Genomic DNA, 26,739 nt, shown 5'->3' with positions numbered 1-26,739 from the left:
CACCCCTCTCTTTTTTACCTATGCCTTTAGCGATAATATGCCGTTTCCGGCCGGCCTCTCACACCTTTCCTTTCAACAAATCTTGCTCTCAGCTTTGTTTGGAATGTCCTATAATAATGGCAGCGCCAAATGAAACAAAAAATTGCAGTACTTCAAACGTCTACCGAGGTCGAAGTGTTATTTTTACTTCTCGTTATTTGCCTAAAATAAGTGCAGATGATGTTTGGCTACATAAAAAAGAGCTTGCATATATAAATTTAGACGTATTTCAAAGGATCCCAGGTGGACAAAATTACACTGCACCACTTTACTGCGGGGTCGACCGTAGCCCTGTGTTGCTCTTGGACGCTAAATACAACAAGAAAAAAATTGACAAGGCGTACGTCAGCGGACCGTTATGCACTACAAAAGTCACAATGAGGTAGAGTTTTTTTACGCTTTTTTATTACTTAGACAGAGGAAAGCATGAAGCCATTGATGTGAGAGGAGGGAATCGAATTTGTGGGTCCTCTGAGCACACATCTAACAAAAATTAAAACAGGTACGATATTACACTCCAGCGAATCCAGCGCCCTCTTGTGCTCGATTACCGCTTTGACGGGGGCCATGCTCTCCGCGCCTTGCGATACGAGAGGCATGTACTCGGCGTACCTCGCGTCAGTATCGTGACACAGCCAACTTCTCCGGCCCCTAGCTGTCACTTTGGAACCACCGTACTATATGCGCACCTTTACGAATTTCCCTTAACATGTTGGACGCTTTCGTGGAAAAGCGGCCGAGCGATAGCCACCCACAAGCAGCAGCGATACTGCAGCCGACTGCAATCAGGACAAAATGAGCGCCAATATATTTGTCTGGAAATTTTGCAAACGACAAGCACAATCGCAACACATCTCATGTTTTGAAACGCGTTACCGGAACCGTAAAGCCCGCAAGAAAAGGCGATTTGTAGGCGTACCCTCCTGATGTTTTGACAAGGCCGTGCGAAAAGGCGTGCCGCCTCATTGTATGCAAAAGGAAAGTAATAAATATGCGTATTTTCTACGTTGGTTCGTTAATATTAATTGTAGCACGTTGCGAATCATTAGGACATCCTCCAAGTCGATCACTTTCTTTGTTCATAGGAGCCAGCTCTGTGTCGAGGCGTACAAGTTCTTCATCTTCGTCGCCTCGCTTTTTGGGTTGCAATACAGCAACTCCATTTTTCCTCTCGTCTCCTTGAAGCTGCGGGAAAAGAAAGACCAAGGGTAATTCAAGATTTTGGCCAAGTTTTCACAGCTTTTCTTACTATTCCTAAACAGCCCTACTCGTTGCTACAAGAGTGGGCACAGATCATTCAATCAACGTTTTTGCGAAGAGAATAGGGAAAACGAAATATGTGAAATTTAATTGGTCCAGACATGCACTTCAGAGATGAGGAAGTCGGAAATTTCGTAGTTCTCTGCAATCTTTCCGGACGTACAACATAATGTCATATCACCTCCATAGTTTCTATGATGTTTCTTCATTGAGCACGGAGTTCGGGGTTCAACCCCGGCAACGGAGGCCGCAATTTGGTAGATGTGGAATGTAAATATAATCGCGTACCGCGATTTCCAAGCGTGACAAAGAACAGAAAGCCCTCAAATCCTCTGGCCCCTTAAACGTGATAATTTAAATTTAGATATTGTGGGAACAGTCAGTGCTCGCTGCACAAAGGCCTACCATGAAGCATTTTTAACAGCGATCGCGTTAAGGAGCCCTTCTCGCTGAAAAGTGGGCGTCGGTGGCATTGTGTCGCGAAAAGATTGATTGGTCGATAGGGTGATAACGGATGCCAAAAGCGCTGTTTTCGCGACTGCATGAACACCTGTGTCGGAGAGGGAAAGGAAGGAGTATAAATCCGTGGCGGGAACGTGAAGTGTGTCGCCACGCGATGACGCGGTACATTGACGTTAAGGTTGATCTGTCTGTGAGAGCGGAATGTTTCCATTCGTCACAGAATCCGCTGTGTGGCGCTGTGAACCTGACGCCATAGTTCGTCAGTGGAGAGCGCACACGCCGCCCCGGTTCCGCCGCTAGGTCGCAGGGAGAGAACATGTGTGCGATGGAGGGGGTGGCGTCTACCGGTAGGGGGCGCTGTTCTCAGTCGTCGCCTACTACGAGCGGCGATGGCGCATGCACGTATTCTGCTTGGCGACGGGGCCGGCAACGTAAGACTGATACCGAGAAGGCGGAGACGAAAGCTAGGCGTGGAGAGCCGATGCGCCATAAGCGGGCGATATACGGATAATATTAATATTATTATTATTAATAATAATAATAATAATAATAATAATAATAATAATAATAATCCTTTATTTTCCATACCTAGGATGTGGGAGAGGGAGAGAAAAAGCTAGATATCCAGCTTGACGGGCTCTCGCCTCCCCGATATAAATACATGATATTTAGAAAAAAAAAAGGCAACCAGTACATGCATATGACCACAGACGAAAAGGAATATCACAATGCAGAAACAAATGACAATTTTTACGCAAATGTACCATAATTCAAAAAGAGAAAGCGATGTGCATAATATATGTCGAACATTTCAAACAGAAAGTGCCACCCTTTCGCGTACAAGTGAAACAAAATGACGCAAATCTTTTGGCCGAACGCGTTGGAGATTTATACCGTAATTTTGCAGAGGTTTAAGAAATACGGAAGAGTGTTCCTGAGCATATGTTGTCCGTAACGTGTTCGGAATGAATGTATGTGCCAAACATCGGTGTTTCTGGTTGCGTACGTAATATTTCTCTTCGGCAGTGCTGCCAGATGTGCAATGAACGAGACGTTGTTTTTCAGCTCGCTAATGTACTTAGAAATTAGGCGGTTTGCGTACAGACCATGAATCGGCATTATGTTTTTCATAAAGAGCGATTTAGATGGGTGGTCATATGCTACATTGTATATTATTCTGAGCATTCTTTTCTGCTGAACGCGTAATTTTCGTAGATTCATGAGGGGTGTTTCCCCCCAGACTAAACGACAATAGTTTAGATGGGAACAGAACAATGAATTCTGAAGTACCAATTTCACTTTTATAGGGAGGAGGTGCTTATGGGTATACATCAATCCAATGACACATGACAGTTTAGGTGCTACGTAATTTGTGTGGTCATCCCATGTCATTTTCTCATTGAAAAGTACACCTAGTACTTTAAAGGAATTTATTATCTCTATTTGTAAATTATTAAGAATGATATCATCGTTAATACGAACTTCCTTGTTTTTTGGACGGCAAATAATGACCTTTGTTTTGGAAGTGTTAATTTTTAGAGCGTTATGTTTTGTGCACTTCTCGAGGTGCCTAAGTGCAGTATTTGCTTTCATGACCATGTTTGAGGCAGACGAGGTTGAAAACAATAAGCTGGTGTAATCAGCATATATGCACATTTTTTATTTATCTGCCTATCTGTGTTATGTCGTTCACGTATGTAATAATAGAAACGGGCCCAAAATGCTGCCTTGCGGCCCACCGGAAGACACAGTTTTAACATTTAATCGGTGACAGTTTATTTCAACATACTGTTGTCGACTTCCGAGATAGCTGCTCAAAAGCATCAATGACGTTCCTCAAAAGGCATATACTTGAAGCTTTTTTAAAGGTAACTTGTGGTTCAGGTGATCAAAAGCCTTCGAAAATTCTAAATACATTCCTAAAGCTAAATTCCTGCCGTCAAGAGATTTTAGAATGTGTTTTTTTTTGTTCTAGTGGAGCGAGTTCGGTGGACCGGTGTTTCCGAAAACCAAATTGTGAAGGTGTCAGTACATCATGCTTACTACAGAAATTATTCATCCGGGTCAAAATTACTTTCTCAAGCCCTTTCGAGAAAACAGGTAGTATTGACAAAGACCAATAGTTTGCAAAGCCATTCTTGTCCCTTTTCTTATAAACAACTGTTACACTTGCAATATGCATTTGCTGAGGAAAGACGTATGAGAGAGGCGGAGTCAATGCAGGAGATGCAGGCCAAGGATCCGGAGTTTATGGAGTGGAAAGCAGACGCCAAGTGGCTCCAGCGGGCCGAACGTTCCGAGTATCATGCAGCGGACATCTAAGCGGAGCGTCAGATGCTGAGTGAGAACGCTGAACTGCGTGCCCGTGAAGCCGACGTGAGGCGACATCAATGACACGACGATGCGGAGATGCGAGCCCTGGGAGTTCGAAGTCGTGCGACTGAGGGGATGGGTAGAGCTGGTGCAAGAAGCCCGGGAAAGACTCAGGCCTCATTATATTCGTAGCGTAGGCATAAATCCTGCGCCAGTTCTGTTTTCAATACTACTGGTGACCTGCTTGCTTGCACAGTCCCTGGAATATCAAATCACTGAACACGTCATGCGTCTCCCTTATCCCGTTTGTGCGCTTTTTTCGACCGCTGTGACCAGCCACTGCGCAGCGTTGGCAGTCCAATGCCTGTGCGTCGTTGTAATCTTAGCTGCTGGCGCAAAAAAATTCTGAATTGGCCACTCCTGTTACAAGACCTGCCAATGCGTGACTCACAATAATGACTGATCATGGTCATTTCTGACGTTCTGTCTGACAGTATACGCGAAGGTAAAGGAAGTAGACATAAAATTAAATTATGCGGTTTTACGTGCCAAAACCACTTTCTGATTATGAGGCACGCCGTAGTGGGGGACTCCGGAAATTTCGACCACCTGGGGTTTGTTAACGTGCACCTAAATCTAAGTACACGGGTGTTTTCGCATTTCGCCCCCAACGAAATGCGGCCGCCGTGGCCGGGATAAGGAAGTAGACTTGGTGAGGTCAGTAATTATTAGAGGTGATCCGCGGTCATTTATGCTTACAAAACGGGTGTCAGTAGAAGGAAAGCAATCACAAACGGTAAAAGTTTCGACAAATTCAATCAACCATAGAATTTGGAACCATAGAAAGCAGTCGGTCAGAGCAAGACGCATACCAATCGAGACTGTCGGCAGGTGGTTTCCTTGTGTAGTGGACAAAAACAAGCTGTTAGTAATCATGAAATATGGGAAGTGCACTTGGGAACTTGCACGGTAGAGCAAAGGTGACAAGTTTAGGCGTAATTTGTGAATATGCGAAATTTGTGTGAGACTTCTACACTCTTCCGGTTTATGTTATTTCAAATACTTATTGTGCCTTGTAACACCGGGGCTTCGTTTAAGTTCCATTCTGTTCAGCATGGCATTCCGAGAGAAACGAGGTGGTAATGTTTCTCTGTACGAATGTAGAGATAGCAAAAGCAAACTGCAACAAAATTGTGGCGATAAGTGTTGTTCTGTGTGCCTTCTCCAATATTCTCAGTCGTTAAAAAGGCTAGACACTGATTTCAGATTTCGCTCACCTGAAATGTTCGACGCATATATCTGAACCGCTTCCAGAAATTCAGAAATACCGGGCTAGTAAAACGTAGATTTACTCTTGCCGTTCGGCGACCACCTGAAACATAGCGGACCTCGGTGATTATTGCATTAGCAAACGCTGCTGCTTCTTAGTAATGTGCAAACAGTGCCGACGAGATAAACTCTTAAGTCTCACTTTACACAAAGGATTATCATCGTCATCAAAGTATTTACTGCATTCGTAAGTACGAGGCAAGTTTTACACACTGCTCGAGGTTTATTGAACAATACGGTGACGCCGCCAACATACGAGACAGGGATAATCGCTTACTCACATTCCCAAATTTCATTCGTTGACCCTGTTTACCTCGACCTTCATTATTACAAAAATTTAGCGCAAACCTGTCTGAGCACAGCATAGGTATGCGCTGAATTTTCGTAACCATGAATCCAGCAATCTAACTAGCCTAATTAGCGGCTTTTATTGTGCTAGTTACTGCTGAAAAGTGAACTTCAATTTAAATTGCGTACGAGTTCAGAGGCATGCAATCCAGCAGAGGACTGGTGAACGTGAAGCTGGATTGGCTTTCACAAAATTGTGCAATAATTTGCTTCCCACGAATAAATGTTTGCGAATAATGTCAAATTTGTGTCTTATATTCAGCAATTTTCGTCACATTTGAACGCAGAAGATTATTGCGTGTCTAAAACTCACCAGTCACAAGACTTAGAGCAGTCCCCAAGAAAATCGTCATCAGGGCCCCGATGAAAGATATCCAGTAAAAAGACACCAGGTATAGCCTGAACACACTCGAACTGCAATTGACATAAATATGTTGTACAGATTGAGTAGGGAAGATCGCTAGGTGGTACAGATTTCGCAGTGAAAAGCCCAAGAGAAAGGGGAAAAGACAGGACCTGTGTTCTTCGCTAAGCGTTCCATAATTGACGGTTTCAGGTAATAAATCAGTATTTTAGCACCACACAGTAGGAGAGTTGAATTGTATGATGACAACAAACATAGCTTTGCAGTAAGAGGAAGGACAATGAAAGGAGTGCACGAAAAGCGGACCGTGTCTTAATGGAATTTAGTTTTTCAGGCCTACGCAGGATATTCTCGCATACAAACGCAAAAAAAAGGAAATGTAAAAATAAAAGCGACCAAGACAGCCCCCCATGCAAAGAAAAACGCAAATAAATCGTACATGACACACTGGCACATTGCGCATACTGACAGCGCTTCATCCTTACATTATCCAGCAGGGTTACTGATTCTTGTTTGACGCCCAGACCAAGGTTTTATAAAAGAAGCGTTTCTCAATTTCGATAGCAAATATACCAACTGCACAGGTAACTTTTGCAGCCGTCATGATGGTAGGTATAATGACAAATGCGATCAGATCACAGTCCACGTGCCGTATGCTGTGGATGTGAAGGAAAGCGTGCGAGGCTGGGTAGAGAACATTCATGGTTTGATACTCGCCATCGTCTGGCGAGCCCAATGTTGGAGCTCACGCCATCATGCGCGTGCTAAACGTAGAGGTGATTGCGCGCTGACGCCATCAATCCTGCGGTAGTGGAGGGAGATGAGCACGCGTCCCCTCCTCAGAACCACAGTGGTGGCTATTGCTGCCACGTGTGCACACCTGGCAAGGCCGAGACATTCTGCTGCACAAGGCGATCCCGAGCGCATGCGCGTGGCCCACGCACCCTATTTTGGAGCTAACTTGCAGCGTGTGCAATGTCTGGACGAGCCAAGATGGCTAGTTGCTGAATGCGCGCTGTCATCTCGCCTGCTCTGCGCTACAGATTGTGTGCGGAGATGTTCAGGACACGCGTTTAAGCCAGAGGCCGCGAGAAGCATTTTCTACTTTCTGCCGGCGCTCTTCATCACACCAGCGTTGCGACAGCGTGTTCTCTTCTTCTATTCCTGGGCACACGTGACAGCATGCTTGATGAGCTGCTTAAAAATTAGTAATGGAGTGCCTACTGCGTGTTCTATTGCCGATAAACTATGAACCATTCTTTGTGTGGTTGTGTAACACTTCGCGATCACTCTCAATACTTCTCAGTTCATACAAAGCTGCACCTTTTTATATGAGAAAAGAAAGACGCACGCATCGGCCAGGAATTATTGCACACACAAGATAGTCAATATGCCTACATTAAGAAATCGTATTAGGGGTTGAATTACAGTAGCGTTACCTCTGCATGGATGTTTTCTCCATGGTGTCTATTTGTATCACTCGGCCGACCCCGGGCACACAAGCTTCACTGTGCGCTGGTACATCTAGCGGGGCGATATCAACCGCGTGTAGCTAATGCGTAAAAGAACGAACCTCGTGTCTTCTTGCTGATGTGCTCCAGCTAGAGGCTCCTCAATCCAGCCACTTATGTTCGTAGGTAGTGGGCAACGGTCGAGTGTTTTAGGAAGGTGAGGAGGTTGCGCGATATTTGATAGGCTCCTTCCTATAGCGTGCCAGAGGATGAATATGCAGACCAGCAGCGTCGCCCAGCCCGCGCCCTGGAAAAAATACATTATTGGTACTCTCACCGCACATTCTTCCAATGGAGCACCATAGAAGATGCATGGGTGGCATAAATCAATCCAATGTTTCGTTTAAATTCCTTGACCGAAGAAAAATTCCTGCAGAACTAGTCTCATGACTAATGCGGACATTTATACAATAACCGTTGAAACAGCGAAGCGACGCGACGCAACGCCACTACTTAGAAGCGTCATGTATGACTCGTGCATTAAGCGAGGAGCCTCTTTCGGGTTTCGGTGATGATGATTCATTGGCATCCCCTTTGAAATGGAGCGGCGACAAAAGTCTCCTCGCCCGCTTGAGTTAATCTGGCAGTCTGTAGATTAATTTTATTCTAGCATTTTTATATATACCTCCTTAATCCGTTTTCTCTTCCTCAAAAGTTCGCTATCGTGCTTGAACCGCTACATAAGCCTATAACGAAGCCGGTGGTGTCAATTTCTTCCCTGCACTTTTTCCGCCAATACTGTAACCGCCTGTTGCTTATCTCGATGGCTGACCAGTTGATGCTTCCGTCTACTTTGACGAAAGCACTGTTGGATGATGTACGTTATCTACGGGTTTCACTGGATGAATACGTTTGCATTTCATTACGATGTACCTAGTTGTCACCCGATTTTCGCTGCAGCAGATACCGGTCTCAGTATGCTGCGAATATTTGCTCTGGTATGTTTTTGTCCTGAAGCCATCACCTAGAGCCTCAAAAAGTAAGGCACTGTCCTTTGTGTTATTGTACAGGTTTCCCCTTTAATTTCAATTCAATTCAGTTCCATGTTTTATTTTTCCAGAATTAATGGGTCCTGGAAAGGCTCCAGAGCTAAAAGCTGTCTCGACAGCTTCGCTAGGCTCATGACCCCATCTACAAGGCAGTATTGGTTTACAGCTACAGGTAGTGTCTATAGTAAATGACATCAGGAAATGCGAAGAACAATGAGTTACACAGTAGCATAAGGGCAATTAATTAATAAATCAACAGCATATGATTTCAAAATGTGTTTGCAATAACTTTATCTATATTTGTGAACACATGACAATACAAACAAAAGAAGTTAAGAAACCATAGTATAAAGAAAAATAGAATACATACATGTTCATGTTAGCAGCACTTGCAAAACAAAAGGCACACACACATAGCCATTCATTCTTTGGATAGAAAATACATTCTCAGTTCTTTTGTGCCGGAACTTATCACACATTTATGCGCATTTAGAATAAATGCCGGATTATGCTGTAATGACTGAACTTTATAATTATTTCGAAATTTCGGGCGGAGCCAAACATCATCGTTACGTGTGGATAGTGTAACATGTCTTTTTCTTAGAGAGGCTAGATTCATTCAAAAATCTTGGAAAGCTACAGTGGAAAAGATAAAAGAGCGGAGCAGGCAATACGCATACATATATTCCACACTAATTATACTATAGCCTATAAAAGCACTTCGCGTTGGAGACAGGTAATCAAGGTTAGCAATATGTCGCAGGATCCTCTTTTGAAGTACACCTATCTTTTCAACGTTTCTTTTTGTCGTTGTAGCCTATACTTGACCACAGTAGTTAATATGTGAAGCAAACAGTCAATGATAAATTTGGATTTTGGCCTGTGTTGGAAGAAGATGTCGGCAACGATATAAGATTCCCGTCACTGCGGCTACTTTTTTACCAACATCTTCTATGTGTTTGCCCCAACATAAGTTTGAAGAAAACGTAACTCCTAGAATTTTGTGTTCCTTCACTACTTGAACTTCTTCGCCTTGGCATCTGACAGCATGGCATGTTTTGACTATTTTATTTTTAGCTCTAAATATTACTACTTTCGTCTTCTTAGGATTTATTCTAATGCAATTCAAATTGGACCATAGGTGTAATTTGTAAAGTATTAGATTACATTTCATAATTAGATCGTCTGCATTAGGACCCGAAATTAATAGGCTGCTGTCGTCTGCATATATGATAAATTTTACAGTTGAGTCAATGCTCATGATATCATTATTATATATTAAAAAGCAAAAGTCCTGACACACTGCCTTGTGGTACACCATTTTGTGCTGGTAAAAAAATGATTGTTTATTATCTAGATATATGCCTGCTTCCTGTTTTCTAAGTAGGACTTTATTAGAGCCAGAGGTGTTCCGCGGATTCCACTAAGTGAAAGCTTGTAAATGAAAATATTATGGTTGAGACAGTCAAACACCTTACTAAAATCAACAAACAGGCCAAGAGTGAAAAGGTTTTCTTGAATATTTCACACAATCATTTCTTTAATGGTAAGGAGTGCGGTTTCTGTTGATCGCCCTTACCGGAAGCCGAATTTGGCGTCACATATAATATTCTTACAATGGAAAAATTTAGACAAACTAGTGAATATCACCTTTTCTAATCCTTTGGAAAAGATAGGAATGACAGAGACTGGCCTATGATTGCTTGTGTCGTTTCTGTCACCACCCTTGAATAAGATGCTCACCCTACTTTTCTTCATTTCAACAGGATAGACGCCAGTTTCTAGAATCAGGTTCAATATATCAGTAATCACAGGAGCTATGAATTCTATGACATACTTAACTGGTTTTATTCGAAGGTTATCGATGTCTGAAGCCTTGCTGTTGTTTAGGTTCATGAATGTCCTGTAAACCTCTAATTCGTCGGCAGGCTCAAGGAAAACACTGTCGGAGCATGTGTTTATTGGCGTTTCGGAATTCGGTATCTGATTTACTGGTATTCCAGTATTCGTGAAATAACTATTAAAATGATCAGGATGTGCTTCCCCCGACAGCTCACTTCCTTTATGGTTCATTCTTCCTACGGACGCGTTCTTTCTGCCATGGCCCATAACGTCATTTATGAATTTCCAAACTTCATTGGGCTGTTTCCTTGTAAGTTCAGAAAAGATTTGCTGATTATATGTTCGCTTGGCGTGTCTAAGCTCAGTGTTTAGTTTGCTCCGTGTGCTTTTGAATCTAATCAAATTTCTGGCGACCGAGTACGTAGAAAAGCGTGGTAAAGCTTATTCTTGTTCTTTATCATTTTAATATGTGCGGGTGTGACCCACGGTTTTCGGATTTTTTTTAGTGTTTAATTTCTTTGAAAGGAAAATGTAAAGCGTATATTGCTATGAATTAGGAAATGAACTTTGTGTGCCCAACATCTGCATATTTTATCCTGTATAAGTAGGACAAATCGTCCATAATAATGTTGTACTTCAATGTTGCCAGAGCGCTATTTGATATATATTGAGCATAAATTGGCGTTTCAGGACTCCTGCAATTTTTCGCATCTGTGTAAAAGAACATAAACACAGGACAGTGATCACTAACATCTGAGGTAATGGTACCAGCTTGGTTGACGATAGTTTCAATATTGGTAATGAGGAGATCAATACAAGGTAAAGTAGTCTGTGTAACACGTGTAGGTGTGTTGATTAAATTCACGAAACCAGTTGACTGAAGAGAAATAAGAAAGCGTTGGGTTAAGGTGCTATCCCCTGTGACATCTACATTGAAATCTCCGCAGATGAGACGAAAGTTATTTGCGCTAACGTAGTCTAAAAATGTTTCAAAGAAATCTATGAAACTTGAAATAATGCCATTCGGAGGCCGGTATACTACCGTTATTATTCTTTATTATTCTTTCTTCACACTCTTGTAAAACTTTGTTGTCGTTTTGCCTTCCATTCTTTGGATCCACTTCACTGTATCGGTTTCTCCCATTTTTCATTCTGATGGCTTCTGGTTGCCTGCTTAAACTTTGTATTACGCCATAATAGGCCGCAAATTTTCTGTGCTTCTTCCTCCATTCTGTGCCCACGCTTTTCAAGTAGAGACACTCTTCGCAGTTTAGCTGCCAATTTATTTTCATCTCCGTTCCAGAATCTTTTTTCAAAAGTAATGTTACGCTGGGCTTCCCTGGTTTCAAAATAGGTTCAACCAATATCATCCTGCACGGCCTCATTTATGGTTTTAACATGGGTTCCCAAAGCCAACCGGCCTCGATTATGCAAAAAAAGAAGTGAGGCGTGCAGACAAGACACAAGACTAGAGACGTGGACAGCACGAACGCCGACTATCAACTCAAGGGAGCACTGAGGCGAAAAAAAGAAAGAAGACACAAAACTCATCTGCGCAATCTCAGGAATGCCACGTGTCAGTCGGGTACATGTGCCGGTCTACGTGAGAGATAACTGCTATGGCACTTAATCTATTCCTTATGTAAAGCAATCGAAGGCTGACTCACGCACGCACTTCCACCATTATAAATGTGCCATGCTTCTACCATAAGACGCGCATCTTCATTCTTATTCCTGCACAATATCGCTCATTGATCTAACTCTGGCGTGCAGTCACAATCTTGGCAATGTAGGGAAAGATTAGAAGGCGATCAACCGGTTAACGACCTTTTATGTTCCATTAGCCTCTGATTGATACACCATCCTGTTTCCCCTATGCAGAACTGGCCACAGCTAAGGGGAATTTTATAAACCACACCCATACGACAGTCAGTAAAACTGTTGTTCTTATTGTGGTTCACTGGACAAAGATCTGTTCTTTTTTTTGCCTTTAACCTGCTCCTTTTTCCTCTGTACGGCAGCGCATATCTTACCTAGCTTATTGGGAGCAGTGAAAGCAAGATTAAAATCATATCTACTTGCAACTTATTTAAGCATGTGCTACACTGAATGAATGTACGAAATAGCCACTACTCTTTTTTTGCTATTATTCTTTTCTGTAACCACGTCCGTACCCCTCGAAACCGACTTCTTTAGGCGCTCAGCCACAGTGGCCACTGCTGCACTAGGATAACCTGCTTCTAACAGCCGCCGAACCTGCGCATTAGAACTGGCGCTAATTTCGTGCATGCAGGATCTGGTGAGAGAAGACTTAAGGCACGACATGGCAATTCCGTTTTTTACTACTTTCGAATGCTTGGATATATAGTTTAGCAACGGCTTCGAAGATCTTGGGGAGCACTGCCAACAAACGTCATTTTGTTCAAAGATCAAGGAAATGTCAAGAAACTGAATTACGCGTCGCTGAGGAAATACCTTGGTAAACTTTAATCCTCCTTCATAAAATTTAAATTGCTCACTTATTGAGGTAGCAGCGGAATCGAATTCTTCCCTATTGCGGAAAATCAGGTAATCATCAAAGAAACGAAATATCTTGATAACGCTATCACTTAAGGCTTTCTGCAAGCAGCTGTCAACCTCACTCAAGTAAATATTGCTAATAGGGGCAACCTTTGAGCCAATACAAATGCCTGATTTCTGACTACTAATTTTTGGTTACATTCAAACCCTGACAACATACCAGATTGTAAGCAACGAATCGCGTTTGATAACGTTAGCGCTGTCAGCATTACTGGTTTCCAGGTCCTACTGAATTGATGATGATTGCAAAGATGTTGCCGATGTTGATGGTTATTTATTGCCATCCCCTCTGAAATGGGGCGGTGACAAATGGTCAACCAGCCTGCTTGACGTAATCAGGTATGCTGTACATGCTTTCCATTCGAGCATTTTTGCATACACCTCATTATTCTTTCGTATGCATCTAATAATTTTTATACGTTTCCTTGAGACCTGAATACACCGCGCCACTTAGCGGCGCCGTCGCGAAGTGTACGCTTGGCGAGCGTTTGAACATACATTCAAACAAGATTTCTGAATGTAAGTGCCTGTTTGATTGCGCCCAGCACCACATGAATGATACAAGACTGTCACTAAATAAACCACATTCCAAGTGGCACATAATGATTAGCACGAATCCAGTGATCCACGATGGTGCCTTGAGATGTTTATTGAATAGCGGCACATGCCCAGCTTCAAAACTCCAGTGATACACATTGATCCGAGGTTTTGTTTTAAACCGGGTTGTCGAACCAGTAAACCACGGACGATCGAGCGGCCCAAGTTGGCAACAAAATGGTTAGCTATCCAAACTGACCGACAGTCATACAGACAGAAAGACTGACATCGACAAGTGTTGAGTTATTGTAAGAATGACAATCGCTTTTAAAAAAAACTGACCTAAACAAGAATATAGTGTCAAGTTTCACCTAAATCCACCAGCACTATACTGTCCACGGGTTTGGAGAAGCCTGAATATTCCATTTTCATACCATTGAGGAGCGCCCCTAGGTCCATATGTTATTATTAAATAACATGCATAATCTTGTGGCGGAACACTTTTTGGGAAGCCCGTAGTATTCTCCCGTTTCATTTTGAGTATTTTCTATGAAGCTGTACAATAAAGCCCGATCCATGTACAAATGAATATCCAGGTGATCTCTGCAGAAGTGTTGCTTAAAGTATGCGTAAAGTATATATAATTGAAAAATCCAGCTGGACTATGCATTGAACTGTGGCAATCAGATGCTTCTCTGATCGTAACATAGAAAGATTAGGGTCAAAGAACATATTGACAAAAACTTCAGCCTTATTGGGAGAATTTTACCGTAAAATGCTACAGAGGAAAGCTGTGGTCATGAATTCACTTAAGGGCTAAAAGCAAATATTTATCTACGGAAAACGAAGAGGTAGACAGGGGCTTTAAGAGGAAGCTTTCGCTCGGGCCCAACTCCGACGCGACCTGTTCATATACATGTAAAACGCAAACACATTTTTCTGAGATAACCCCTGGACCAGTTTTGGGCCAACAACCCCTGGACCAATGAAATTTGTTGCATTTCAGAGAGAAAGTTAAATTATAGTGACTGTTGGAAGCGGAATTTCGATTTAGGTCCTGAATTCTGTTACAAGAATTTTCAAAATTCAAAAGTTTGAAAAAATAGAAGCACGAAGTTTACAAATTCATAGCTATGCATCAAGAACAGATATCGCGCTTCTGTAAACGGCATCCATTAGACCATCGAAAGCGGACAAATTGGATATGTAATTTTACATTTCACATGAATTTCTTACGTTGTTTACAAGGATTATGCAAAAGCTGTATTTGGATATTACTATATTTTTGAGATTCATGTGTAATATATCAATTTTGTTCGCTTTAGATGCATTACTGGATGAAATTCACAGAATTGTATTACCTTATTTAATTGCTGAGTTACAGAGTTGTAAACTTGATAGTTTCGTTTTCTGAACATTTTTGTTTTCACCAATTTTTAATAAAAAATTGACAAGCTAAATCTGAAATTCCAAAGCAGCAGTCATTAAATTTTAAGCTTTTCTTTTAAGTGCAACAAATCTCGTCAAATTTGGTGCAGTGGCTGCCGAGAAAAACTAATTATCCGTTTACATGTATTTAGATAGGAGCACCCGAGATAAAGCTTACTCTTAAGTCACCAACACTAGACAATAAAGCACCTACAAGTTTCCGCCGACATTTCCACAAGGTGACTTGTCTTCGCTTCATCAAAGAAATTCCAGAACTCATTTCTGTTAATTCTACGTCTTGTTCGCTCTCTACTTTCTTTCCATCGCCTTTATTTAGCTATTTCGGCGGAACCAGTCTCACGATCATTGTCGATGGTAATACGGTTAGCACTGAATCTATGTACCCACACAACTTACTGCCACCGTCGAAGCGAGTCATGTCTAAGGCGTAGATCCTCCTTGGAACTTCCCTAAGAACACTCGGCGCCATCTGTTGCCACTACTGCGAAACCTATGCATGGATTCCGAGATTCACGGCCCGCCGGTGCTGGCGAACGCTTAGCTTAGAAGCACGTGATGCGGCATGGGGGCTGCTCTCTCGTGCTTCTTTTTGGAAACACGGTGCCATCTGGTGGCACTGACGAGAAGTGCGCGCATGGGCTTTGCGACGAAAGCCGAGGCGCGTCGGTGCCAGCGAACGCTCACAATTGTTCTCTCGCTTGCCGCACATCCAGTGGAACATACTCCGTGACGACCCAAGTTGGCGAGAGGTTCCCTGAATAGCGGCGCATACACAATCCATTCATGCGCAGCAAGCTAAAGCTTTGGCGAGAAACGCGATCATTGAGAAGTGTCAGATGCCCAGTGAATGTGTTGTGCCGTTTGGTAAAGTGTCGAATTGCTACCTTGCAACAACACTTCTGACATGCGTTCGATTCCGCCAAGCGTCGGGTAAGCTTAGGGTACATTTATTTACGTTAGTATTTAACGGATACTTCATAACGTTAAGAAGGGCCAAACATATGTCTATGTTAACATCCATGTAAGTTTTTATCAAACCGTTTTCCCGCCAGCCTGGTGCACTGGGTAGTCCGTGGTTTAATGGCTAACGCATCGGATCCGCCACGATTGCTTAGTCGTTGTGGTGTTGGGCTGCCAAACACCAGGTCGCATGATCAAATCCCGGCCATGGTGGCCGCATTTCGATGGGGGCGAAATGCGAAAGCGTCCGCATACTTAGATTTAGGTTCACGTTAATGAACGCCAGGTGGTCTATATTTCCGGAGTTCCCCTCAGCGACGTGCCTCAAAATCGGATCGTGCTTTTGGCACGCGAATCGCCGTAATTTAATTTTAAATTTTTTTTAAGGCATCGGGCTGCTGTGATGAGGGGAACGAGGTTCAAAATAAACCATTGGGACAAGTTGGGTCGCCGAGTATGTGGCAATATCTACAAACGTGCTTCTCTTCGATGCACCTCCTACAAGTCGACATGTGTCCCTGTAAGCGCGGGACTTGGTGGGTACAGCTGTACGGTGAGTCGTTTGTCGCTGACTTGGAACACTGGCTCCGTGCCAACCAATCTTCACTGCTCTTCTATGAATCCCTTTGATGCCAACTTGTGTTACTGGGTACGGGCCAGTGGGTGTTTGTCGCTGTTCAATTAACGTATTTGGGGCCAACTTGCGTTGGTATGTATCGCAGAGGATTTGCCGCTCTTTATAATCTTTATAATTATAATTTAAGTCTGGCGTTAAACCGGGAGGTAAAAGAAATCTTGTGGTTTCTTCGTGAGCTATCTAATCTCGATAAAAACAAGTATTGATGCGCCACCCATTACAAAGAACATGGAAGGTGGTCACTGCGTGGGCAAATTATCCTATCCAAAAATATCATACACACTTCTACTCCTTTTAAATTTATCGCATAATCAGGGATTGACATACAAAAAACTTCTTTATGAACATACGCGAATATTTCAGCAGTCCTTGCTCCAATGATAAATAAAGAGTATTGACACGTGTACTTATCTTTATCGGGCAACCACGTTTCGCCGCCTAACAAATGTAATCGCACAGCATGGGACGCGCCTGCATGTATCCGAAGTTTCTGGAAAGTTATCGATGCTTCTATCCGCTGTCTGTTGTCGCCGAACGTTGTGTTATCTGATTTCATCGTGTAACGCGAATGGTGTAGAACTTTGTGGAAGGTACGCGGGTCCGAACGATTAGTCTGGAACATTCGACGACTGCTCTATAAAAGCCGACGCGCTTGACTCGCAGATCAGATTTTCGACGATCGCCGACTGTGTTCGCCGCTTTCGTTGTGCTATAAGTGTAGCCTGTTTTGTGGGCACAGGTTCGCCCAATAAAAGCTAGTTTTGTATTCCACCGTACTGCTTCTTTCTTCACCGTCACTACCACGTGACAGTATTATCTTGCCTCTTTCTTTCATTTGAACTTCTGCGAACTTTTCCTGTGAAAGTGCATTAGTTTTGAATGTTTTGTATTCTATATATGCGTGCTATCTCCGACTGCTTTGTAGAAGTGGCTGCGGGCTTCAATCAAGTTGTTTGTTTCCAAAGCGACCTTTACCCGCAGTCTCCTCCATCGTTGATGTGCATAAACAAGTTATTATTATTATTATTATTATTATTATTACAATGACGCAATATGTGCCCTAAATTTCTGCGATGGTGAGTGGTATTTAGCCCGCGTCAAAAGGGTTCCTCAATGACAGTAACCCGACGCATTAGCAGGCAGAAAGTACAAGTGCACTGGGTTCGTGCCGCATTTCAATGATTGTCTTCCATGCCAAAGCTTTAGCTAGATGCTCCAAGACTACACTAGGTAAGGGCCGGTCTTCCATTAACGCACAATAATTTGGTGATTAAGTAAGCGCCACAGAGCGTGCGGCAAGCGAGGAAACAATTCTCAGCTTTCGCAGGCACCGCAGCATCACCTTTCTCATCTCTTAATCCACGCGCGGACTTCTCTGCTCTGCGTATAGATGGCCCAGCATGTCAAGAAAGAAACGCGAGAGGCGACTGTGGAAACCACATGACGCGTTTGTGGGCGTTCGGGCGCGCCGGTGCGCCATGCGTTTGGGAAGCCACAGGCTGGCTACGTGATGGTAGCGTTAGATGGCGCCATCTTCCTAACGAAGCGAGAAAGAGCAATCCTGCTGCAGTGCACCGCGCGTGCATAAATCGTTGCGGCGGTGGCAATACGTTGTGTCTCTGTAATGATTTAATGGCGGACATATTACCGTCGACTTGCATCATTAGACGGGTTCCACCAAATGTTTCCTGTTGTGATTGTAGAGCGGCAACCTTGCAGTGACGCATATCTAGTTACCCAAATTGGTATCAAAGACGTCCATTAAGACGCGGCCCAAATTTATTGGCACGTACCCAGTGACCAATGTTGGCATCGAAGAGTTTAATCGAAGACCGTCACACACCTAGCGGAACAGGCTCAGTGCTCGAATGCGGCGTCAAAGATTTTCAATCAGCAGTGCTTTCTACGCCGTTCCGCACCTACAGTGAGGTACGCAAGCGTGAAAGAGGTTCGTTAAAGAGCGGCACATATGTGCGCATTTACACATACTCAGCCACCCAAGTTGTTCCGAAGGTTGGTTTCGAATCTCACTCTCTCAGCACAGTAGCGTGATGCGCTGCCCATTAGACCATGGACTAGCCAGTGAACTTGGCAGGCAGAAAACGGTTAGATGCATACAATATCACATAGCCCACGGAAAGTGCGTGAAGACTGCTGACGCATTAAAATGTGTCCACAACTCTTCCCACAACGATACGCAATGTATGACGGGTATGTGAATGGGGGCATCGTACGGACAAATTTTGAGCAATTGTTCTTGTGCGCATGGTACATATGCCAAACTTCGTGGCTTGCGTGCGCAATCAAAAATTTCTGAAACACTTACTAACGCAAATTTAGTGAACCTTGGTAGATATTTTACAGGCTCTCATTACCGAGCAGCAAGTACCATGTAATAAGTACCATGTAATAATACATAGGTCGCACGCTTGTTGCACCAAAATCGAGTTTCCGGAAACTCTCGGCATATAGGCAAATAAAAATATAGTGGTAAATTCTCATACAAACCTATTTCAACAAATGGGAAGATTTATACACATCACTTTTTCACAAATGCCCCCTGTATGGGAATGTCTGTAGAGGCCTGATATAGTGCCCTTGAGTAAACACGCCTCTGCTCCTTGGAGGAGGCGCTACGTGGTTGTCGGTTCAGATCATATGGCGAGGTGCAGAAAGTGAGGAGAACGTGCTTTTGTGATCATCAAAACATACATTTCACGGATTCGAAAGAGAAGCTCACTGCACGTTATGAAAAGTGTATTGACATGGATGGGCACATGTGGGAAGCGGATATGTGTAGAACTTCCTGCTGTGTAGGAATAACATTTTTATGTGAAAAGCCCAATTACTTCTTATTTGCGTTCTAATTTGTATTTTTTCACAACCCTCCTACAGAAACACATACGGCTACAGAAAGGGTGGCATCTCTTTGAAAGGTGTACTCCCATGTCGAAAATGCGACCACTGGCACTACGAAAGCACAGCATGACAGCTTGGGCTGGGTGCTATGCATGTTTTTACAGTGGCAATTTTAAAGTTAGGAAAATTAGAAATGCGCCCAAAAATGTTTCGTACTATGTTAAATGATGTCCAGAGTTTCTATCTTTTTTCTTCAAAGGCACAGTCTACATTTCTGAGTTCAGTAAAGCGGCAAAATAACGTAAACTCTGCAACATCACTGAAATAATATGTAATTGCTAGAAGCGCTAAAGATTGTCATGATGCGGAATAACTAAGAGCAGGATATAAGAACAGGTGAATTAAACTATAATTTAACACCCGCATAAGCTGAGAGTGATTGCCGCTACTAAGAAACTCACATCATGTTTGAAAAGAGTTTTCAAATAAAGACGTTATAACTGGTACAATGGGATTTTTCGTAATACGTGCAAGAAGATTTATCAAGCTTCTGATTTACCGCAAGTAGGTTTCAGTGGAGCCTCGAATTTCAATTTAGCATTGCCCATTAATCTGTCGGAAAAGAAATTCTGCTGTAATATAACTTATTAATTCAAGTGAATGCGGATGATCCACCCGCAAAATACCCAAGTAGCATCATAGAACTCGCATACAGCGCTCGAATCTATGTATGTGTTTAAAGGAACCCACGATTGCCCTAAGTTGTTCATTGTACATATAGGAAGTCCCTATGATAACCATTCTGCAGCCTGTATGTGTGACGATGTGAAGACACCTAATTATATGCCTGGAATGCGTTGTGGTTCAGTTATTTTGTGCTTTTAAATTGCACCATTATTTGCGAGCATGTGACATATATCACATAAACTCATTCAATCTAGCATAGAGAGTCACTTTTCTACGAAAGAAATTTGCAGTCAGTGACACCCTTTTTGGCAAAACATTACAAAGCAGAAAGATAACCAACATTTAGAAAACAATAAACTAATGTCAAACCTTTGCGTTGACCCATGGCGACGACAGGGCCAGGAGGAAGAGCCCGGTAAATGGTCCCGCCACAGAACAAAAAAGTGACATGAAGAGCTATCCATGAAGACACAAAAATGAAGAGAAACCATCAAAAAAAGATGCAGAACCCAGAATAAAAATTATGCAGGTTCAGCGCACATTAGGCAATATACGCATAGTGCAGCGATTAAATAAATGTCATCAAACTGTTCCTGTTGGCTACTCATTGTCACACCCGGAAAATGAGCAAGACGTGTAACCCCCCTCGTGGTCCCTCACACGCACTGCACGTGACCACAAATTACACTTTCTCTTGGGTCAAAATACTTTTCACTACACCATAGCCGGCGTCTGCCTAGTTCACAGTTTCAATATCTCCAGAATCTGCTCAATATCGCGGCGACCAGTCCACCGATTAGACACGTTACGGCCCCGGCAAAGAAGAAAATGAATTAAATTCTGGGGTTTTGCCTATCACAACCACAACTTCATTACGGGACACGCCATAGTTAGGGACTAAGGATTGTTTTTCACCGCCTGTAGTTCTAAAACATACCCCCAATGCACTGTACACAGATGTTCGTGCACTTCGCCACCATCAAAATACGGCCACAGCCACCGTGATATGATACCGCGATCTCGTGCTACGTAGTGCAACACCATGCCACTAAGAGCTACCAGGAGGGCCGAATGAGAAGACATAAAAGCTTCGCCTTATAAAGGAGTTACCTTGAAGGCGTATGTTTGTTGCACTGAGGATATCTAGGCACTGTTTTTTTCGATCACTGCGTAAAGTTGTGAAGATTTGAGCATCTTAATAGCACATCTAAAGTGGTACTACAGCAGGGCTAAATATAACCAATTTACTATTAAGTACATGTTATCTTCATTGCTAGGAAGGGGTTTCTTTTTTCAAGTTATCCCTTTAGATCTTCAAGATGTCAGGTGTCTAGGAATAGATAATGGAGATGTAATGTTCTTTGAACTTATAATCCTCGCAGACTTCTATTGCATATGGCGCTCATGTGGGGCTGCCTTCTAATACAACGTCGATAGAATAGCAATTGATATGCGTGTTCAATCTTAGAAGCCCGGCTACTGTGATCCGAACCTGTACAATTAAGTGCAGTGAACGGTCGTACGTACCCGTGTTGCGGTGCCAAGATAAGGTACAGCGATTGCGCACAAGGTCATTATAGTGCCACTTGTGAAAGCTGTAACGAGGTTTTGCATGCGTGTCTGAGATTTAGAGCGAGATTTCACGTTCCGACTTCACTATTACAAACGTCAGAATGCTGAGGCTACAATCGCGTTCCATTATACCGTTTGCTGTGTAGATTACTAAAATGAGGCATCTGAGAAAACATTAAACTTTTCACTGGCCCAACTTCACAGCAGCAACGAGCATCAGAATTTGCTCGATACTCGACTATTTTTTTTTTGGAAACCGAGAAGTACAAGTGTCCTATAATGTAAAACTATTCCATTGAGTTTTTATTCCAATTTGCTGACGTCAAAGTTGCGTAACCGCCCACGCAAGCATCGGGTGGTCACACGCAGGGTTGTCTCAAGAGACCAAACAAACACTCACCTCGTTCATAGGAGGTCACTTTTGTTTGCTTGAAAAACGAATAATATTGCCTACACTGAGCGTCTTGCCTTATCTAATTGGCTAACAACAGGTGAGGAGCACGCTCAAGTGGATAGGGATTTGATCGGGTCGAGCCACTGCACTGAAAATCGATAACCGGATGGAGAAGGTTGTGCCGGCGCCTGTGATTGGTTCGCTTTCGTTTACTTAGCTTACGCTGGCTCGCCGACAATCGCAGCGGAATGCAATGGAAGCTTTAGAATGACGCTAAAACGGATCCTCAGCAAAGAAGAGTTGGCAGAACGAGGTCGTAAACGTGCCGAAAGTGCTTGAAAACGTTACACGACCACGCAAAAAGTTTTATTACACGTGTAAAGGGGGGTTTATTCGGCTCGTAGAGCAGCAGCGACAAACTCAGCAGCAGCAGGTAGGGCGCAGCCAGCGAACGAGCTGGGTACGAGCCACGCGATGGCAACGGGGCTTTTCAGCCTGCCGATCTTCTTCGTCACACACGCATATAAACCCATGCTTTCCGGCAGGTGCGAGTAGCCAGTGCCTGAGCGATCAGCGGCAGCCATCTTTTATTCCTTTCAGAACAGGGCAGCCTGCGGCCATTCAGAAGAAAATTCCGTTTTGTTCGGCGTATTAATGTATCTTTAACGCGTACACGTCACTTTCACGCAGTCAGTTTTTGTGGTTTTGTGACGTCGCATGACATGCAGGTGAAGTTGGTGCAGCCCGAAAACTTTTGACCAATAGCCGAGAGCTAATGGCTAAAAGGCGTCGAATCAGCAATAACTATTTTTCTTTGCTACGGTGCAATCATGCATAATCAGTATGTCCACGTCATATCATATGGGACGCTATCGCCGTTTTCGTGACGTCGCGTGACCGACAGGTGAAGTGGGGGTGGTCTAAAAAGTGTTTCACCAATCGTGGAGGGCTGATTGCAGAATTGGAATAGAAAAGTTTGGAATAGTTTTACGTTATAGCGCCCAAAATGCGAATAAATTTCCACAATTTGCGCAACACGCGGCCTCAAATTTTTCTGCTTAACTATTCAATGAACGACTATTAGGATATGTTGTGCATATTCAAACTTTACGTTAGCGAGCGCTACAGCAGAGAAACGGAGCCCCTGAATCAGCCTCATAGCACCAAGACACGCCACCCGGCATACCACTTCTCGCTCCTTTTCGCGGAGAACAAATACCCTAAACCTCAAACATCCTTTTCAAAAACAAAAAATGCATTTTCAGACAAAAATGCCCACCAACTATAAAGTTTTTCCTTTCGCCAATTCAAGGAATACGTACTAAAATTCTGCAGGCATATCAACTGCCGTTTTCGTTTTCACTTTCCCATTATGCGAAACCAATGCCGTACAAAAAAAGTGGCTGTCACTTTAGCGCACGCCAACAAGGGTGAAGGCGAAAGCCTGCGTGCTCAAGAGACATTAATTAAATTATCTCACATTCTCATTAGAATGTATCGTTAGTTCTTATTTCTTGTTTTTCCGACCAAAGGTCGTGGGCTCGAGTACCCTAATTGATGCTACCTTAAATAAATTTGCCGCAATTAACACGAACCGAGGTGGGTTCGACTTCCACATAAGGTCTGGGGTTCGACTCCCACCGAATGTCGTGGGTTCGAGTGCCTCTATTACCTCTGTCTTAATTAACTTTGGCTTTGTTTTGGCATGATGAGCGACATGAAGGCGATAACAAACGGAAGAGAAGTGGCGAGCGCGAGGGTGTAGTATGGGAACGCTGGCATGATGAGCGACATCGGAGCCAGCTGTGGAAAAAGAGGACAACCATCGAGCGAGCACTGAAACGAGCGCATATCTACGTGAAGCGACCTAACATGACGTTCTGTTCCGTATGCCGCGTTTTGCAGACCATCGGGGGTATGATCCACTTAAGGCTTTCGCGCTAATAATGGTACATAGTACAAACACATTTGACGTAATAGTTCTGCGGAAACCCGCAAGGTGGAGATACGTAATTATTAAAGGTCACATCAGACATCAACCCATTCGTAGCAATAGCCACAAAGGAAACCCATACGGGTTTCTCGAAAGAAAGAAAAGCTTCGCAGTTGAAGAAAATGCGTCCTTGTCCGGGACTAGAACCCGGAACCACCGCCTTTCCGCTGCAGCCGCTCTACCATATGAGCTAACCAGGCGGCTAGCAGATGGCAGGGCAAAATTGAATTTGTGAACAACTCGAAGCAAAGGCAAGAGTTTGACGTAATAGTTTTGCGGAAACCCACAAGGTGGATGTCTGATTTTCCCTTTATACAAACACATTTCCACGGCATATATCTGATACAGTTTTTCCTAGACCTAGTAATAGACAAAAGGTTTTAGCGAAACGTTATGCCTTGATAACGTGTTCGTTTTGGTTGTAATGAAATTTTCGTAAAGACTGTTCTAGCGAAAATAAGCCTTATGTCTGCGGTAGCAATAACGCTTGGCAAGGCATTATTCTATCTTACCTCAAATTTTCTATTTTTAGTAATCAGTGACAGTCGTCGCAGAAAGGCAACGTATACAAGCGCTGGGTAACCTAACTTGCCTGAACACCCACAATTGGAAAATACATTGCCTATGCTTTTGATATATAATAAGGTTTTTACGAAATGCATAAAAGCAGTAATCTTTTCTATCAACAATTCGTCGTCTCACCTGATTTAAGCCCTTGTCCCCATTGGGACACAAGTTGTCTACATCTAGATTTGATTGAATTTTTGTACACAGTGGTGCTTTCAAACATTGAAAGCATTGCGAAAGATTAATGAATTGCGCTTTCATACTTCAAACGGTAGGATTGTGTGCTTTTTAAAGCGCATTGGGCATTTGAGCAAGACATGTTGCAGGTTCTCAGAGGTAGGTTACAGTTTGCAACTTCCCAAAGCATAAATGCTTACTTTGAATGGTCAGATTAAAATTTAAACTGAGCCGCTTAGCCTTCAGATGGTAAAAGTCACATGTTTGAGCACATTGTTCTTGGTCTGGAAGATGTTTTACTATTCAGATGTGTGACATTTGATTTCCGCAGCTAAGCGGGAAGAGCTTTTCCCTTGGGTTATTAGACGCAAGAGATGCTAATCTAATAATTGATACACGTCATCAGGTAACATTTTACGAAGAATGCAGGCGCGCAAGAGTAGAGCATTCAGCTCCTTCTACAATAGTGTTTGAAACATTTCACATAAAGATGAGCCTCTTTTGCGGTGAAACTACGTTTTTTGCATTCCATGTTCCATAGGTTACTTGGTGATATTTTTGCTAGAAGTTTCTGAACTATTATGAGATCAGGCACAACTTTGGTTTCGAATTCGGGTCGCCATATTTTTATTGCATAGCTCATCTCGTCTGGCAGTGGGAAGTATATACATCGCCTTGGCCGTTTTTATTTCTTAATTTTTACTACACTAAGATGTCAAATAAAACTGTGTATTAAAACCTATGTTTAAAAAACTTTGAAGAAATATATAAATTTTTAGTCATTATCTAATTTTACTGAATCCTTCCTCTGTATTCATTAAATGTGAGAACAACACCATTGTAATTTCGGTCACCGGCGGGAGAACCATAACAATGGTAATGCGAGCATTATCGTCTGTTGTGTGAATTTTATTAGGCAGTAAGCTATGACAAACTATATGTGCCTTGCGAAGAAGCAAATCTTTCTAGGCTCACAGTGCGTACATCAAGTACAGCTGCATTCATTTTCACAAGATGCAGTCACGCCTTCATGAATGACGGCGTTGCTTTGAGAAACATAAAACACAGAACTCATCTTCACGAAGCAAGTCATAAGCATTATAAAAATAAATGAGCTTAGCGTGCAGCAGTACTGCTGTTTCCCGCATTTCTTAAATGTTCACGATGGCTAGATCAGAAGACATCACGCATGCCAGAAAAGAACTATAACATGGTGCTCTAGGAAAGACATTCCTTACCAAAATGACCATGCCAGGAAAGGCAGTATCTTTATTCCTCAGCTATTTACGAATAAAAACAGTGTTGTGCTTTCAAAAGATCACTGGGCAAATATTATATCCAAAGGTCAGTGGACATACCTAGAAGGCGCATTACGAGGCCAGCCTTCTGCTCGCTTATCTTGACGTAAGGTGTGACCACATCAATGTAACATATTGCTGCGTGGGAGTTTACAATCGATGATACAGTGCTGCAATCGAATAAATAAAATGTATATTAGGCAAGGCGACACGGTCACAAATTTATTTGGAGGTCTTGTTCTTTCCAGGTGGAGAGACCGGTAAGTAAATCGGCCATCGGTGACGTCCTAAGTGAGATCCGAATAGTTCCAGTGGTTTCCACGTCTGCATGAGCTTTCGTTTTCTTAAATAAGAAACGAGCACAGCCTTTGTCTTCAAGTATCATGCTGCCAATTTCCGCATATTTGCTTCCTTTTTAAAATAAAAGGTGCAATGAGAAAATACGGGACCAAATGCCTAACCAACAACAGTGATAAACATTCTGTCAACAAGTTGTAAATTTATAAACTTTCGCATTCACAATGATTTGGGAAAATTCAGAGTGACGCAAAAAAGTTTTCCTTTTATGCTCT

The 26,739-nt window shown here is 42.9% G+C and overlaps 1 protein-coding gene across 1 annotated transcript; it reads right to left on the bottom strand.

Annotated features, from left to right (window-relative positions):
- Positions 1 to 422: 422 nt before the first annotated feature.
- Positions 423 to 26,462, bottom strand: LOC129388270 (sodium-coupled monocarboxylate transporter 1-like). The gene is made up of 6 exons (XM_055078413.2): positions 26,228 to 26,462; positions 20,536 to 20,622; positions 7,689 to 7,873; positions 6,065 to 6,165; positions 5,352 to 5,446; positions 423 to 1,224 (listed from the first exon to the last, which is right to left on the bottom strand). The coding sequence occupies exons 2-6, from the start codon at positions 20,614 to 20,616 to the stop codon at positions 1,042 to 1,044; spliced, it is 645 nt and encodes a 214-aa protein (XP_054934388.2). The 5' UTR covers positions 20,617 to 20,622; positions 26,228 to 26,462; the 3' UTR covers positions 423 to 1,041.
- Between the last annotated feature and the right edge of the window lie 277 nt (positions 26,463 to 26,739).

This window comes from Dermacentor andersoni, chromosome 10 (assembly GCF_023375885.2).
Source record: "Dermacentor andersoni chromosome 10, qqDerAnde1_hic_scaffold, whole genome shotgun sequence".
NCBI classification, from domain to species: Eukaryota; Metazoa; Arthropoda; class Arachnida; order Ixodida; family Ixodidae; genus Dermacentor; species Dermacentor andersoni.
The sequence above is the reverse complement of the archived record's forward strand: the minus strand, read 5'-3'. Positions and strand labels throughout refer to the sequence as shown.